Source organism: Prinia subflava, chromosome 9, assembly GCF_021018805.1.
Source record: "Prinia subflava isolate CZ2003 ecotype Zambia chromosome 9, Cam_Psub_1.2, whole genome shotgun sequence".
Classification (NCBI taxonomy): Eukaryota; Metazoa; Chordata; class Aves; order Passeriformes; family Cisticolidae; genus Prinia; species Prinia subflava.
The window spans coordinates 19,598,761-19,616,532 of NC_086255.1; the positions used below are offsets into that span (position 1 = coordinate 19,598,761).

The window sequence follows — 17,772 nt, forward strand, 5'->3', positions numbered from 1 at the left end:
GCCTTTCCCTATGGAAGTGGGCTGTGGAGAGGAAAGAATTAACCCCCATAAGCAGCAGTGAGGGTAGACATCATCCCAGCATGAAAATAATCCCTCCACTCTCACCTTGAAAAAGCTGCTTGTATTATTGTCTGGAGTTTGTGCAGGTGCGTGCTGACGTGTGCCAGTGGCCCAGAGAAGCCAGGCTTTTCCTAGGGATGATCCAAACAAAGTTTGCTGGTTGAGCTATGGCAGCCTTGCTTGCTTGCCTCTACCCATATATGAAGGAACATGAGAGGATGAACTAAATTTATCTGGGTTGGTGAATTAGTCCCCTGCCTAACCTGCCCAAAAGCTGCAGTTTATCAGAACAGCAGGAAGCTTATAGCCTTGGTGTCAGGCTGGTTTTACCTCAGATGAGGAGTGGGTTTGGGGTTGTGGTTTGAGCTTGGCTGTTTTGGTTTATTTGGGTTTTGCTGTTGTTTTTTTTTTACAATGCAGCTGTGCTGTGGTGTGATTCATTGCGAAGGAGAGGAAACAGCAGTACAGCATTGCTGAACACAGACAGGACTTTCCAGGGCAGGGACATGTCCCGTCTGTAGCTGTTGCAGATGCACCCACTAACTCCAGGGGCCCTGTGCCAGCCACAGAGGGCCTGTACAGCTACAAATCCACCCTGCTTTCAACCACCAGCAATTTGTTTTAAAGGAAAGATGACACATCTTAGAAACCGTTTATTTTTACAAGATTAGGAACAGCCAGCATCTCATTTAGAGGTGTGAGAGAAATAACCACTGCAGGCCTCCTCTGTGCTCCATACACGGGTGGAGGTTCTGCTCCTGAGGCACCATCAGCCCTTTGTCCAGGGCACAAGGGCCATGTGCCCCCTCCCCACATCAACCCCCCAAAGGCACCCTCCAGCAGCTGTGCACAGCAGCAGCACCAGGAGCAGGGTGATGCCTTGGGCAGCCACATGTGGTTCCCCCCAGGGGGAGCCAGAACAGGGACTGTGGCCACTCAAACCTTCCTGTCTTCACTGTCAGATTCCCTCGTTTCCACAAAGCATCATGCGATCATTTTTCTCATAGAGCTGTTTGTGACTGTGGGGAACAAAGGGACATCTGTGGTGATGCAGCAGCAGGAAACACCGATGTGCCCAGTTCCATCTCTCGCCTGCCTTGCACTGGGCACAGGTCACCAGTCTGCTCTGAGGCCTGGCTGTGCCCACCTGCCCCTTGCTGGCTGCCAGCAGGCAGCTGCTCACAGCTCAGCTGCAGCAAGACCCAGGATAAACTGCCATGCACTGGGCACCTCTTCTGCTGCCTGGGAACCACAATCTAGCACAAAAGGAAAACAGCAGAAAGCAGACACTTCTGCCTTGTAGATCAATCCCATTTATTGAAGGCAAAGAGATGGCAAATAACTGGAACACAGAAAAGTTGTAATCTGACTTTGGCTTCTGATTTTCCTGTGTGGTTGACAGCACAATGAAGGAAAAAAAAATTCTGTTTATTAAAAAAAAAGTGAGAGGATGAAAAGAATGTTGAACAATTAGTGACATCTCATGTGAACAGATGGAGGATTAATAATGACAAGGGAATTCAAAGCCATGCCTAGCATTCCTTATTGCAAACAAGATTCTGCAGGGGGTAGGGATAATGCTCTCCAAGGGAAATCAGCAGAGGATAAATCATCCACATTGGCTTTGCAACGCAGTTTACTTTGGGAAGACGGTGACCACCTCGTAGCCCTCCGGGGGAGTCACCCGTTCCCGCGCGTGCTTCTCGCAGTAGATTTGGTCTTCCACAAAGAAGTGTCCTTTCTGCTTGAGATTGGTGCCACAGTCGCTGCACACGTAGCACTCGGGGTGCCGCTGCTTGTCCCGGATCTTCACAAATATCCCTCTGTGGAGGAACCAGCACTCCTCAGTGCCCACCACTGTCTCCCTCCTCCCCCAACAACTCCCACCCAGCCCAGCCCCAAACCATCCCAAAGGTGAACAATTTTCTTCTGCTCCTGACAAGTCAAAGTACAGGCCCTGCCTCTGGTCAGGCAGATGTTAACAGCACTTTTAGAAGCCCAAGATGTGCTGGCATGGCAACTCTCCTCTAGAAAGTGTTTCCCAGCAATGACCTGTGTACCTTACACAGGGACAGTCCTTGTCCCTTGCCACCTGTGGTGGCAAGAATTACTGTGATGGCAACTTTAGCTGAGGGCTGCAGACAGCACAACAGCATTCAAATGCTCAGGATCAAATGGCAGGCAGTAGCTTGACCATATAGGGAAGCAAAATCCAGGTACAAGCCAACTGGATGGCAAAACAAATGCAGAAATGCAGGGATGAAGGCTGCATAGCCAGCACTGCCCTTTTGCTAGTGACTGACATAGAGACCAGGTCCTGGTTTTCATCTCAGACATGGCTGCTGGGGAGCTGCAGTGAACACATCCAGCCAAATGTGGGCAAGCTCTTACTGGAACACTTCACAGCATAACCCAACAGCTGACTAGAAAAACTACAAAAACTACACAGCAATGTGTTAACTACCATCAGCCCCAACACAACAATTTTCCAGCGTTACTTTGTTCCAGCAGCCATCTCTATTTTCTATAATTCATTAGTTTTGAGTGCTATTCAAAGGCCTTGTGCTTTCTCTCCAGACCTACCCAGCTGGTTGAATAATTACAGGGTTTGTCTCTGACTCATATTTTACAGGGTATGGACTGCCTCTGTAATGAATCTGCTGGTCCAGATGCTCCAGGCATGCCAGGACCATCCACTCACAGTGTAGTGGGTCTCAGCAACAATCTGGTAGCCTGTGGCAGGCACCATCTGAAAAATCAGAATTCTTCCATGACAATGCAGGTTTGGCTAACAGTACTTGTCTGCTGTGTAGTCAACTGTTAAATTAAGGGGGCTGCAGGGAAGAATCTGAGATTGAAAAACTGAGCAACTCCAAGACATGGGTTTCAATGTGTGGGTACACTTAAGATACAGCAGCTCTGTATCAAACCCAAACCCCAGGTCTGCTGGAGTTGGATTTTACCCACATAAACACACACAAAAAAAGTGTGCACAGACACAGTAGAGGTGAGGTCCTACAAGAGAGTGGGGAGCAGAATGCAGCTCTGCAGTCCCCACTGCCTTGGACCACCAAGGCAAGTCTCCATGCCCCACCTGGGAGCATGAGACGGGAAATGCACTAAATACACAGGCCCTGAATTGAAAGGTCATTTTGTTTCCAATTGCTGTAAACAGATTTCAGGTAAGCAAAACACTGCAGCAAAACTACCTCAAGGTTTGACTCACAGGGACTTGCTCTGGTTTCCACTGATGCGGATCTGTAGATGGAAACCCAACTCCTGCCTCACTGCAGGGAACTGCAAGGTTAGTGTTATCAAAGCTGGTGAGAATAAACATGCCTTGAGTGTCCTGGATGCACTGGACGTGGGTAAGTGAAGTGGGGTGGGTGCAGTACCTCAGCCCTGGCACAGGCATGGGCTGCTCACCCGCAGCCCCAGGGACAGGCGTACTTACACAATGCCAGATCCACACTTGTCGCACATGGGCAGCTTCTGGGCATTCCCAATCGATGAGGCCACCTTTGTGGTAGGGGCTTTGACGCTCCTAAATCCAGATGGTTTGGTAGGGTCTCCTGGGGGTGGAAGGAGAGTGCTTCAGAGCATGTGAGATGCGTGGCTTGAGGCTGTTCCTCCCAAGCAGATGCTCTGCTGGGCGCATGATATTCTTTAAAACCCCAGCTCTGAGGCAGGGATTCATGCATGGAAAGTGGGCAGGGATTTAGGGATGTGTGGGGAGGAAGTAAAGGAGGGACACAGCTGAACCTCGCCCTGGAAATGGGAGGGCTTGAGATGGTGGGCAGTCAGATGAGAGCATTTTCTCATCTTAAAAGCCCATCAGACTTCAGCTGATGTGTCTCACATGCACAGATGCACAAAGCAAAGCAAAGCCCCAGCCTTGGCAGCACTGGAGTCTGCCTGAAGTGTCCTGATCACACACAGGGTCAAGCTGATTCCCAGATTCGAGCTCAGAAAGAGGTGGGTGTTCTGGCAGGCTTGGCTTATCAAAGCCCTTTTCCAGTCTGTTTTACAGTGGAGTTGGATTTGGTTAACAAACTCCTTGCAGAGCCCTGGGGCACTGGGGATAACCTTGCTGTTGCACAGCATGCTCCAGGTATCTCCCTATTGCAGCTTCCCTGGGGCAGGGAATCCCTGCAGGGCCTTTGCAGGAGACATTGTGCTGACCTGGATGCCTAAACCAGCAGTGGATCCTAGATGCGGGATACGAAGCAAGCCTTTAAATATCTGCAGGGAAAAAGGAGCCTTTTATAAAATGACACCAATGATGGGACTAACTTTTTCAAGGGGTTCTACACCAATTAACAAGGGAAGGAGGCTGCTGAGACTCCCATGATACTTCACCAGAAACACCTTGGACTGTGAGGGACACTGATGAAACCCTTCTGACCAGTGTCAAACCAAGAGCACACTCACAGTGGGCATTCCCAGTGCAAGGGGTGGAAAAACCCTCCCAAGACACACCCTGGTGACCAGCAATGTCAGGGACTCACACAGCCCAGGGCACCAGTGATAGAAGAGCTGAAGGCAAAAGGGGGGGAATGGCCTACCTCAGCTGCGGGGCAGGTGATACTGCACTGTTTGCCTTTAGGGCAGCCTTCAGCTCACAGGTTTGCACCCAGCTCTGTGCAGATGCTGGTCCAAAGGTGCAAGTTCCCTAACCCTCCAAACATAACAAGAGCCACCTGCCCTCCAAGAGCTGCTGCAAGTGACCCTCACTGGAAGCAAGAGGCAATCACATTTTCAGACTCTTCCCTATCACTTCTGTTCACTCCCTTTGCCTCAACCAGCACCTTGCTCTTATCAGCAATATTGACAACATGTTTTTTAAATCTCTCCTAATCAAACAATCACAGGAAACACGGCATGTTCCACCCAGTGGAACACTCTCCACTTTTGAGCACAGGGTCAGGTTTTAAAAGCCCAGCCGTGGTGTTCCAAACACCCCCACTGTGCTGTGCCTGCCCCAGGCTGGTGTGAGTCAGTGCAGCCACACAGCCAGCGATGCCCCAAGGGCCTTGTCCCAGCTGGGGATGGCTCAGGCTGCCCTTCACAAGCCAGGCTGGGAGAAGGCCCATCCAATGTGCCACTTGTCACGCGAAAGGATCTGACTGCAGCAGGGTGTGTTTGATGCTGAGGCATTATCAGCTCACTGTGGAATAATGCCACAGCCAGCGCCAGAGCCTATCCCAGCCCGTGATTGGGCAGGCAAACCTTGTGCCAGAGAATCCCAACAATGCTGCAAATCTTCAAAGAAAGATAAAACAGAGAGGCTTTTGCTTCTTATCTTCTTCACCACTACTAAGCACAGGGGAGGACCTTGGCTTCATGAGAAATCCGGGCTACTCATTCCATACAGGAGCTGAACCCTGAGGGCAAGCTGCAAACACTCAGTATTTAAAAGATTCTTTCAGGTAGGTATTTTAACAGCATATTAAAGTCTCCAAGATTCTGGTTTCTTTCTTCCTGTTGTTTCCTTATTTCCTTCATTTTGCTGTTTCCCTACAGATCCCTCAGACCTACCAGCACTTGGCTGATCTGTTTCTCTTTGTGGTGAATATCTCAGCACCAGGCTTTTTTTGGATTAAACTGAACTATCACTGCCAAGCTAAGAACACAAAAGACTGGCCTAAGGACAAAAAAAAAAGGTCATTCTTGGAATTCTTTTCCCATTCATTTGTTTATTCTATTTTATTTTAGGGGAGAAGAGAGCACGATTTAGCCCCCAAATAAGTTAATTGGCTTTTTTATCTTAAACTCTATAGCTCTGAATTGTACGAGTCCAGATGTCAGATCAAGAATGCCAAGAAGAGCAAATTTTCAGAGGTTAAAAGCTGTGAATTGCTCACTGTAACCCAGTTTCTGTACTTTTACATTCAGTTGCAGAAGGAGATACTTCTTGTGCAGGAGCATGGAGTTCAGATGCACTAGAACTCACTGAAGAGCACTGTCTTGTGATACCATCCAAATTCTTGGTTTTTAATCAGTGAGTACTAGCTTAAAGGGGCCAAAACATTAAAAACAACAGGAGGTTTTGTAACTTTAAAAATTCCTTCTTGATAACTAAATGTTGCAAGGGTTTATTTCTGGAGTGCTCACTCAATGATTAAGCAGTAATATGGGCCCATAGATACTGAAACTAATCAATGAGAGAATATGGAGGAATCAAATCAGTGACAGGGTCTGTAGGTCTCTGTAGAAGCCAACTATGGATGCTACCTTGAACAATCAACAGCTAAATGGAAAATAAAATTTTAAATGTTACTCAGCCCAAAGAACAGCAGAGGGGAAGAGCACACTCAGATGAGGTGTGCAGTAAGTACTCACCTTTCTCCTCTGACTCCAAGATCTCTTGCAAGACAAGAAACGAAGCAGACTGTCTGGGTGGCTCGTTTGACTCTTGATTCTCCTGCAGCATCTTGTAAACCTCAGATTGTTTATCTATGGCAATGTTGCCTGGGGTCTGGTTATGCTGATCTAAACTGAGGAAGGAACAGAGAATCCTCTGGTTAAACAGATGAAAACTAAAGCAAATCCCTCTAGCAAAATGTTCACGATGCATCACATGACTGAAGAATGAACGTGCAAAGCACAGGCACGACAGGAGGCCATGAACACGGGGTGCTGGATGTGCTCTGGTGGGACTGGCACGCTGGGCTGTCCTGCTGCTGCAGCTGCTCACTGCCCCAGCCAGGGCTCTCCCTGCCTCACAATTACCATGCACTCCAGCAACTAAAACCTTCTGCCCAGGAAATCACAGCTCTGTTAACAGGAAAATAAAGAATTCATGTGCTGGGAGTCCCACGTGGTAGCTGTGCCATCCACGCATGTTCCTTGCATGCATAAACTACCTTACACTGCTACCTTACACCACTGTGAATCTCAAACTAAGTAAAGTTTATTCCATTAGAAAGAAATCTTTGCAAGTACCCTATGAATTGCATGTAAATATCACCTTCACAAAGTAGCAGCTGCAGGATTTAACTAGAAGATTCCCTGAAGGGCAGTAATTTAGTCTGGTTTTCAGGTGTGTTACTATTTCCATTTTCTAGGTGGAGGCTCTGAGCCACAGCCAATTTACAGTATTTTACTAAGGTTAATGAGCAGCTCAAGGGCAGAGATTTCTGCCCACTAAGGCTAAGGCTAAGCCCTCAGTTCAGCTGCCCTGAGGTAGTGCTGCTACCCCTTATGTCATGAGGGACCTGCATCCTCAACTTAGAGCCCAAGGTGTTTCAGGGGCAGCTTTTCACAGCACAGGGTCATGGAAAAAGTGGCCATTTTGCAACTTGAAGGGTCTTAGGGGATAAAAAAAGAGTCTGGAGGCAGCACCTAGGATATTCTCCACATGGAGTGGGTAGAGGATAGGCTTAAACTGCAGGAAGATATTTAGGATATCCCTTGGGAAAAGCTTTCCAGTAAGTCTATTTGACACTGAAATACTAGGGCAGATTGCTGTGGACAGGTGGGTAACCTCCAAACTAAAGGATTTGAAAATGGTCTGGACAAATATACAGTAGGAATTATTTAAATCAGTGGCTTAAACTGCCAAATGCTGGACTAAGGGATTGCCTAAAGGACACAGGAAGTTCCTGCCTGCCTTGTGTTCTGTAACTGCAGTAAAACATATACAATAAAATGAAATAGCTGATAAATCTCCTCTGATAGCTCAATTCTATAATGTGGTCTTATAAATTAAATGGTCTACTCAGTTTCACCATTCTTGCACTCTGTGATTGCATGAAAAGTACATAAACATCCTGAGGTTCAGACTAAACTGCAAAGGGAAATCTTTTTCTTGAGGAGGCAACTGCATACTTTCCATGCCAATGACCAATTGAGTCATCTGGGAGTTACTCTACATAATAAACTCTTCAAGCATCAGAAGGAAAATCATCACATGAGTTATAAAATGCTATTTCCATAAAAAGGATTTCATAAAATGTTTCCATCTTTAGCAATTTTCAGTGGAGCAGGAAGCACATTAGACATGCAAACAGTTGAACCTCTGAAGCCTGAATCTCAGTTACTGAAGCTTCTTACCCAAAATAAAATAATGTGCCTTCTATTAGACAGAAGATGTCCCATGCTTCACATTACATTCATCTCATGTAAACTCATATAGTCTCATTGCTCTATCCACCCGTAAAAACATTATGCAAGAAGACTTTCATTGCAGTTTGCATACTAAGAATGTTTCAGGAACATGCATCCAAAAAGCAGAGGCTAAATCATCTTAAAAAGCATTCAAACGAAGCCATCACATTTCAACCATGCATTGTGGCTTTGTGAAACACACAGATCAGCTCTCCCAGGAATGAGCCCTATATGTCCACTTACATATACAAGATGTCCAAAAGGCAATAAAAAACATCCAACCCAGATTTGCACCAGCAGAGTAAAACACCTCAAACTGTCAGGGCAGAAGGCTATGATGCTTAAATTAAAAAACATCTCCAAAAAGCATGTGTATCCTTTGAAAGGGCCAGGCCACAGGCACAGAAATTGTACCTGCAAGACACTGAGTCTCTGTATGCCAGCTGACTTTTGGCATCTCCTGTTACACAGGTACTTTATCTGCAGCAATCACCAGCAACTGGTGTTTTTTCCCATGCACATGAGTTCCTTCATGCAGAAACTTTGCAGGGAACAAACCCAGCAACATTTATTGGGTCTTAGACTTACACAACCATTACAGGATCTCATTGCTGCTACCATGGGCAACTTGCAATGCTGACTGACTAATACTGGATCACTGAGCCTTAAATACTGGTAAAGAAGATAGTAATAAAAACCATAAAGACATGGCCCTGCACAGAATCTTCAAAAAGCACAGTTTATTTTTTACTAATAATATTTTACCATTTTACGCCAGCCTATTTTGCAAAGCTTACAAGGGTGTCAAGGCTACAGGAAGGCCCAGTGCTTGGAGGGCACCCTTTTGCCATTAAACAATTGCTGATGTCTAGGGCTCCTTTGTGAGCACTGTCAGCCCTCTAGGCTAGCACAGAGAGCTGGCAGTGTGACCCCTTCTGGTGTGCATGGTACTGACTACAAGCCAGAGCACTGACCTGCAGCAAGTAACTGCACTGAGTAACAAGGCAGGAGTAAATCCTCAGCACCCCCACCACCTCTTGGCTCCTGGCACATGGCAAAGCTTGGCTGTGTGCATCCAGGGGTGAGGACACCAGCTTCTCTGCTTTGAAGTACATGGGTCCCAGAAGGGAACTGTGAGCAGTCCAGGAGCCATGAGATCTGCCTGTGTCCTCTTCTGCCCCATGGAAGCCCTGGGACTGACCACTGTCCTGGGCCACATGTCACACAGCTGCAAGCTGCTTGGTCACATAACAGAAGGTTCACAATTCACCCTTGACTGGACTCCTCCTGCAAGAGATAAATGTGCTTTCTGTTTCACCTGTCCTGACACTGAAGTTCTCCCTGTAAAACCCAGAGGCTGTCACTCACTGGCAAGGCCAGGGTTCCCAAGTACCACAAAGAAGTCATCAAACAGCACCCAGGCCTTGTGATGCTGAGGCTCACCACAGGTCCTGCAGACCTCAGAGCATGCTGAGCATCCTCCACTCCTTTGGGAAGAGGTAGCCTGTGCTGCAGCAACCTCTGCAGACAAGCGGGCAGGGGTGGGAACACAGACTGTCCCCCCACGTGCCTGGTAGGCTGCTCCAAATGCATGAGTGTTGTCAGGCAAAGACAGAGAGCATGGAGATCTGCTTCAGCCTGATATGAAACATGCTCAGCACACACCCATGGCCAGTGAAACAAAAGAACAAAGACTGGCAGCGCCTGTCACAAACAACAAAAGTCATTTCAAGTGCAAGAAAAACACCAGCTTTCAGAATAAAGCACTCTCCTACCCTCAGCAAACCCATCTGCTGCAGGTGGCTCCTCCAGAAAAGCCACGAGCCGCTGGCAGGTCCCGCTGTGTGGGTGTGCGGGGCACAGTGGACATACTGACACGCCAAAAACATGTTTTGCTGTTTCCCATGGTGTTGGGCACAGACACAAGGCAGAGAAAGCTCCTGTGAAGAGTCATGCACTAACATTGGATGGGTGAAATGTAAATGCTGTTTTCTTGTGACCGGACAATGCCATGAGGCACAGACAGGGACAAGAGACTCGTGGACATCAAAATGCAGACAAGGATATGTGCTGAGCTGGCTACAGAGGTCGTGGGCAGGTTACCTGGGGAAATCAGGGCTAACAGAAGAGATCTGCCCCTGCAGGGTGTCCATGATGTTGCTCTGTGAATAGAGCTGCAGGGGAGAATTGAACTGCACGTGCAGCACTTTGAGTCCCGGCACCTCCACTTCCACAGGGCTGTTGGGGCAGACCTGGGCCACGTGCTTCAGCTGCTCAGGCCCGGCTCGGAGCTGGCCGGGGCTGGAGGGGGTGCTGTGCCTGCGCCGCAGCTCGCAGCTCTGCAGAGGGTCATACACCGAGGCGACGGGAGCCTGCATCGCACCCACCGGCCACGGGCGGCCGCCAGCCCACGTGGCCGCACGGGCAGGGGCAGGGGGGCTTGTTCAAGGATTGTTTGGGGTTTACATTGCCAGATTGAGGGGAAAATGCAGAGCAGGAAGAAAGGAAAGAAGAAAGAAATTAATGAAGGACAAAGCCAAATACTTCAAGTCATCAAGCAGCTGCAGAATACTGTCTGAAGGACACACCACTAAATACACAACTTTATGGCTTCTGGCTAATGCTGTGCCTCTGGTCTCACACTCCAGGTGTGTCCACACAAACACTAAAAAGCAAGCACTCCACTGATAAGCAAATGCACGGGTTCTAAAAGCAATGAAGTGGCAGCAGGGGCTTCATTATACACTAACTCCGTGTGCACACACTTGTGCTCCCACTGTCCAGACAAGGAATGCCACCTTCACTGCTGCTCGTCTCAAACCTAGCCTTGGCATCCTATTGAGGGGTAATCTCACATCCCATTCCAAACCATATGTGCTCAGCAGTGGGGCTTCTCTGTCCCCACCTGCTTTGTGACATCAAATCCAGTGGAGATACTTCCTTTTATTTCTATATGTACTACAGCCATGCATTTATACCACACCGCCTCTAAGGGTGAAGCATGGACTAGGTCTCCAGTCACATCACCACGTGCAGTGGCAGGATCAGGGGCTGGGTTCAGATAGGCTCTGTATCTGCAGGGTGCAGGATGGGGATGCAGATAAATGTCAGGTAAACCCAGGGCAAAGTCAGGCATGTACCAAATAACTCAGCAAAACAGATGGGCAGGAATTTAAAGGCAGCTGGAAGAGTGTGTGAAGGGAGAACCTAGACATCCTGTGCTTGTGCACTGGGGAGTTTACAGTGGGTTTTCAATGGCAGGCTGAGGCCCCTGGCTCTCACTGAAAACCAGCAGTAATTCATTTGCTTTTGATGACTCTAAACAAAAGCATTTTGGCATCAAAGCCTCATCTGCAGTTTTCCCAGCATTCCTTTGCAACTCGCTGTGTTTCAGCAAGGAAAAGATGAAAGAGATGCCCTGTATCCAAGATGGAGCAGGGCTGGCAATGGATGTTCCTGCTAGGAGGTGCAGAGGGAGCCACAGCCCTAGAAGGAACCCACCTCTTTGCTGATCCCTGCAAGAGACTGGGATCAGCTACAATTTCCCAGCCAAATCTACCTGGCTTCCAGGGAGCACTCTCATATGGAGGGGATGCCAGACTAGACCAGAGATGGTATCTCACTGCCAGATGGTCCCATCAGGTTAATGCAAAGTCACATTTTCCTTGTTCTTGCTCTGCTTTTGCCCAGCCCCTGAATGAGGCTACTGAGCCTACCAGAAGCAAATGAAGAACAATCTGTCACCTCATCTGCCAGCTGCAGAACTGTAACTGCCTAGAAGGCCCATGCTGCACACTGGGCTGCCAATGCAAGGGGCTGGTCTCACTCACAGACAAGTTGTCAGGCTTGTGTTAAACCAGAATCAGGTCTTTGCACCCTGCAACAGCAGAGGCTGAAGTTACTTTTGCTTCCCCATTCTCAAGTCAGAGATTTAATCAAGTATTACCAAAAGCACTGGTCTTCCAGCTTTTATTATAAAAATAGCCAAAGCCTTCTAGGCAGTTTGATACTGCTATGCAGAGATTTAAAGCAGTTAAGTGACCTGACTGTCACAACCAGAAAACTTTCAGATACTCCTGGTTTATTACCTCCAACAAAAAAAGGGGAAACTTTGGAAATCTAAGATAAAACAATGTCTTTGGTGAGGCTCAGTTGCAAACACAAAAATGAACAGGCCCTTCCAAGGCTGGGACCCTTACCAATCTCATATGTAAAACCCCTCACACAGGAATGAATGTTTCAGCTACCTTTTAAAACTCCTATGAAAAGCAAAGTTTGATAATGAAACACAGAACTATCCAAACTGAGGCAGAGCCTGTCTATGGATCCCAGGCCAGCTGGGAACAGGGATGGGTGTGCTTCCAGCACTAGCTGGTGCCTTCCTGCCCAGCCTTGCAGTGAAGCAGGCACAAAACCCTAACTTTAGAAGTGCTTGTAAGAAGCTATCAGGCACCTGTTCAGACCAGCGGGCTGGTATGTCATGCTGAACGCACGCGGAAACTGCGTCGGTCTCTGCTAAACAAAGAAACACAACAGCATTAATTTCACGTCTGCACCTCATGAAACATTCCCCACTTCTCTGAGCCCTGTCCCTGGGAACAACATCCACGCTTGTGCCTCTTCTGCTACTGCTGTCCTGAAAGAGAGCTGTTCTTGATTTAACAAACCGGTACCTTCGCAGTGAACTCGCGTCTGCCGAAGCCTTTCCCTGGAGGGCCAGGAGGGAGGGGAGGTGAGGAGGGTACTTACGGCTTGCTGGGCTCCAGGGCCCCAGGTGATGTCTTTGTCTCCACCGCACTGTTGAAGGTCTGGATGTTCTCTGAGGAGTAGAGGCCTGCCGGGCTGTTGTACTGGGCAGTGATCACCCTGGGGGCAGAAGCTGTGGCAGCAGTGAAGGGCACTGCGCTCCGATTGTGTGCACTTCCTATGTGCCTGATTTCCTGCATGCAAAGGAGCAGAGGCAACAGTCAGAGGTGCTCAGGCATGCAGGTGGGTGTGACAGGGCAGCCCCACAGCCACTGCAGTGGTGGCCAGCATGTGGGTCTCAGCTGTGGAGCAGGTGACCACAACCACCAAAGCAAGTGAGCATCCTCCACATGGCATGAGGGCCCATGCTGGATAGCTTCAGGAAGAGCTTCAGGACATTTCAGTGTTGACATACTGGGAACATAAGACCTCAGCAACAGCTATTACCTCAAGGTACCACACACCTGGGAGCTCCTGCAAGCCTACAGTAAACTACAGGACCGACCTTCTCATGTGAGACTACAGATTCTAAACATTCCTTGCAATTCCTGAGAGCATGGTTGATTTCTATGGAAAAGTGAAGACGAGGGGCAGAAAGTGAAGCACTTCTCAATGACATCTGAAAGTTTGGCTTCCTTTAGATAAGACAACCCAAAAAGAAAGGATTTGTCATTACTTCAAGTGCTCTGCAGCATCTCTGCTCCTTCAACTAAGACCAGGGTTCACGGCTGTCTTTGATGAACAACTTTGGAATTTCTAGACAACAAAGGTGTGAAGATGACCATTGTTAATACAAAAGATTGTCCACAGGCAGTGACAGCTAACTTTCAGCAACTTCTTCAGTGCTGGAAGTATAAAATACCACCCAGATGTTCTGGGTTTGCTGCAAACTCGAGGCTTTCAGCAGTAGTAGTGTATACTTAGAAACACAGGCTACAATCTAATAAGAAAAGGGGAAAATCCAAGTTAAAGTAGACTTGAGCTAAGACTCTTCTTAATCACAGGCAGTGCTAACAAAAATGAGGACATTTCTAAGCCTCCCCACCTGTTCAGCAGGCTGGGAATTAGCAGTCTTGTGGCAGAGATAACATCCAGGGCTTATTTCTCCCAAGAGAAGATGTTTGACCAAAGCAAAGAGAAAGTATTATGGGGCCTCACTAGAGCAGGCATAAGAAAGGACTAACAGCCACAGAGGTGGCTAAGACATCAAGGGCTAAGAGATGGCACCAAAACACAAATTTTGAAATGTTTCAGCCAGCCATAGAGATTGGGCATGGCTTCAATACAGGGCTAACAGCCAATGGCACAGGATCAAAGGGGGCACTTCTCAGCACGCTGGGCCCGTGGGTCCCAGCTCTAATTAACACAACTGGTTCCCACTCCCACTCTAAACAGGCACTGACTTCTACAGCAATGACGTGAGCTTTTACTGCCCTGCAAACATCTCACAGCGTTTGTTGGATAGAGATATAGTTACAAGATAAACACTCATTAGAAAAAAGTATGACTTAAATTCCCCTACAGATTTTTCTTTAAATCACTTTTTTGTCTCCAGACTTCCTCAGGCAGCTGGCTAGCCTCCCCAGACTGACAGATGGGAGTCATCTCACTTTGTGGTATTCAAATGCTATTTATGGCATCAAGCAGAGCACAGATCCCTCGGAGAGGAGCGGCGTGGATCCAAACGCCCTCATGAGTTACAAGTCATTTCAAATCAGTGGGGTAGCTCAGGATGTTCAGGTGTGGAGTGATGAGGCTGCTCTCCCACAGCTTTCTGGCCAATATGTATGGATGTTAGCCATGAAGCTTTCCCACACACCAAAGGAAAAACGACCCTGGAGTTATTAGCTAATCTTCCTTTGTTGCAATCTCATTCAAACCACATAACAGAACTTGTGAAAATAGTCTTTCCCATGGCAAAAATGTGGATTTTAGCAAAAAAAAAACCCCACTTTAGCCTGTATATCAAACCATGGGGAACAGTTATATCAGCACTAGATACACATGCTAGCCCACCATTCAGAGGCCATGAATGGGAGAGTGTTACAGATATGCACATAAATAGTTGGTTTCATGAAAGACTGAGGCAAGAGGTTTAGGCTAAGGAGGTTATACTCTTAGGTCAAATAGGCTCCAAGTTGAAATGATGTCACAATGTGTGTTAAGAAAACATTCAACCATTAATCGAGAATTAAAGAAAGGGAAGTAATTTCCAGTTTGGTTGTGTTTTTTTAACTCCGGTTTCCTAAGAAGTAAGGTGTCTCAATTACATATCCAACATGCACATGGGCATGTTGAATCTTTGAATGTGTCAGGCAAGCCGAATTCAGTTTGGCATTGGTGGAGGCCTCAAGGATCCTTATCTTCCTGCAAGTGTTGAGAAAACAGGGCACCTACATGGAGAAGAAAGACTGGCATCACATTAGTGCCCTGACTCCAAGAACTGCAACACACACTCCCACACAGAATCCACATAGGAGCTTTTGTCCTACTTTTGGCCACCAGGTAGGTTTTCTGCTGTTTAGCAACACCAAGACCATTAAGTCAAGCTTTCAAAAGCGTTGGGACATCTCCAGGAGCTCTCAGGTATATAGAGGTCACTGACTATAATGGAGTTTATAACAGTTAAATAGAGAAAATGGTGCAGAAGCTGGTGTCTGAAGAATGGAAAAATCCCATCTGGAGAACAGCACAGAAGGCGAATAACCCAAGAGTCTACAGACAAGTATTACAAGAGCAGTAGCATTATAAAGGGCTATCCAAATTCTCCAGCACTTCCTGTTACACCATGCTGTTCTTTCTGCTTGAGCTGTGGAAGGAATTGGCAAAGAAGAAGTGCCTTCATGATCCCAAGATCAAAAGATAAGGTGTTCTCACTGTCAAATATATTTACCTAAAGATCTTCCAGAACTGCTAACCTAGGGCCTGTGCTGTGCAGCAGTTTTGTTAAAGCCCTAGCTCCTGGAATCATGTTTATGTGACAGGCTCTCACTTGATACTGGAAAAAAATCAGATAAGTGACACTTCCAAAAACGTGTCCACCAGCAGGCAAGTGGAAAATGTTAGTGCAAAAACCCAGCTACACTGTGTGTATGTGGGGGGACAGCACATGGTTTATGCATTTGAGATTCCAAGGGTTGGCAGCATCTCTAAGGATGTGGTAATCCCAGGACCAACACAAGGAAAAGGGGGCAAGTAGCATTAAACAGCATCCCTGGCTGGAGCACAGACTGCAGGAGCAGTAAGCAATGGTCTGTTTGCAGAGAAGAACTGACAGTCAGCTAAAAGGACATGATCTTATCCAGTCAGAACATGACCTGTTCTTTCTTTGAGAGTAGCACAGAGGAGTGTGATTAATGTTAGATCCCTTCAGAGACACCTTCTGTTGGCACCTGCAGGCAGAACTGGAAGCACTTGCCTCACTCTCTCAGCACGCTGTGGCTCTACCTCGGTCCCCTTACACCAGCCCTGTCACAGCGAGCAGGGATACCAGCAGTGGTTATTTTGGTCTGAAGCTGGGGTATGGAAGCTCCCAAGCTACCAGGTAGGATATTCAAGCACTATTTTACCACTATAAACTGATATCATGATAGTTAAGTTGCTTTGTCTGCACAGACATCAGCCTTGCTCCCCTCCTTCCTTTGCAGGGGTTATGTTTCCAGAAGGCCCAGCAGAGTGACTACACCAAGTAAACTAGATTAGCAACTGCACAGACTTCTCTGCCAGCTGCTTCTAAACTCTTGCTTCACTTTGAAATTCAAGGATTTCTTCAGCAGCCCCCTCCCTACCTGAAACTACCCTGTCTGTAAGAACAAGCTCCAAGCGGCTTTGGAGCACAACCCCACATGCTCCCACTCGTGCAAATGTCCCCATCTCACAGAAAAAACCCTATTTTCAATCCTAAGGACAAACAACAGTTGTAGGACCCTAGTTTCAGGTCAGACATGCACACCTTCTGCCAGATGACTTTTCTGGGTGCTGGCTGTTAGTGGCAGTAGCTCTCTCCAGGGGCAGACAGGACACAGCCATGTGCTGCAGGCACTGCAACACAGCCATCCTAGCTGGGTGCTAAGGGGGTCCCACCACCACCACTGCAGCCCACCCAGCACAGGGCTGCCAGCAAAGGTGCCAGGCTGTGAGGATGGGGAAAACATCCCTGTGCCAGGGCAGGAAGCAGATCAGCATTTCCTACTGCACCAGCTGCAGGCTGCGTCATGGGGAGTTATCAGGGAAAACAATGGCCCCTTCCTCCCGCTCGTATGAGGCCATCCTCAGTGACGCTGACATGTCCAGGCTGTGAAATCCCCACAGCGACATCAGCTGTCACTTCTGTGCCTGGGGCCAGCCAGTGGCTTGTGGCATGGGCGTCTGCTTCCTCCTCGCCAACACTCCCACCACTGGACCCATTTCCACTGCTGGGAATGGGGTCCTGTGATTCCAGGGAAGTTCCCAGCTGTCAGTGAAGCAGGCAGACAGACAGACAGGCAGCCCAGGATGATTCCCCTCTATCAGCTGAGCTGGGACTCACCCTTCACACCAGCAGTATAAAGCCATCTGGACACCTCCATGGCCTCGTGCCCTCGAGTATTTGGGAGCAGACTGGGGTGAGGGTGGGCTCTTGGGTCCCTTCCACCCTGCAATGACGTGGCCAAGGCCATCCTGTGCAAAACCTGTACTGACCTCACCACCACTAGAAACAGGAAAAATCTGGAGGCCTTTTGTACTCACTAAATAAACTAAACCAAGATGTAAGGGCTCAAACAGCCTCTCCCGTTAAGTGGGGTTTTCCTCCCCCCACAGCATGGCCTGAAGGAATTCAGTTGGGTTAGGTTAGTTGCTGGCTAATGTCCTGGTGCC

At 48.0% G+C, this 17,772-nt stretch overlaps 1 protein-coding gene across 6 annotated transcripts in view; it reads right to left on the minus strand.

Moving 5' to 3' along the window:
* Positions 1–1,357: 1,357 nt before the first annotated feature.
* Positions 1,358–17,772, minus strand: part of PDLIM1 (PDZ and LIM domain 1) — a 43,016-nt gene continuing 26,601 nt past the window's right edge. For 2 of the 6 annotated variants that reach the window (XM_063405832.1, XM_063405836.1), the window contains 5 exons: positions 12,623–12,684; positions 10,273–10,608; positions 6,403–6,557; positions 3,515–3,632; positions 1,358–1,883 (listed from right to left, as the gene is read on the minus strand). In XM_063405832.1, the coding sequence (XP_063261902.1) occupies positions 1,697–1,883; positions 3,515–3,632; positions 6,403–6,557; positions 10,273–10,608; positions 12,623–12,684 (858 nt within the window). In that variant the 3' untranslated portion in view covers positions 1,358–1,696. Of the gene's footprint in view, positions 1,884–3,508; positions 3,633–4,242; positions 4,303–6,402; positions 6,558–10,272; positions 10,609–12,622; positions 12,685–12,918; positions 13,110–17,772 lie in introns of those variants that run through there. The other 4 variants (XR_010081327.1, XM_063405837.1, XM_063405833.1 and 1 more) reach the window with 4 other exon arrangements.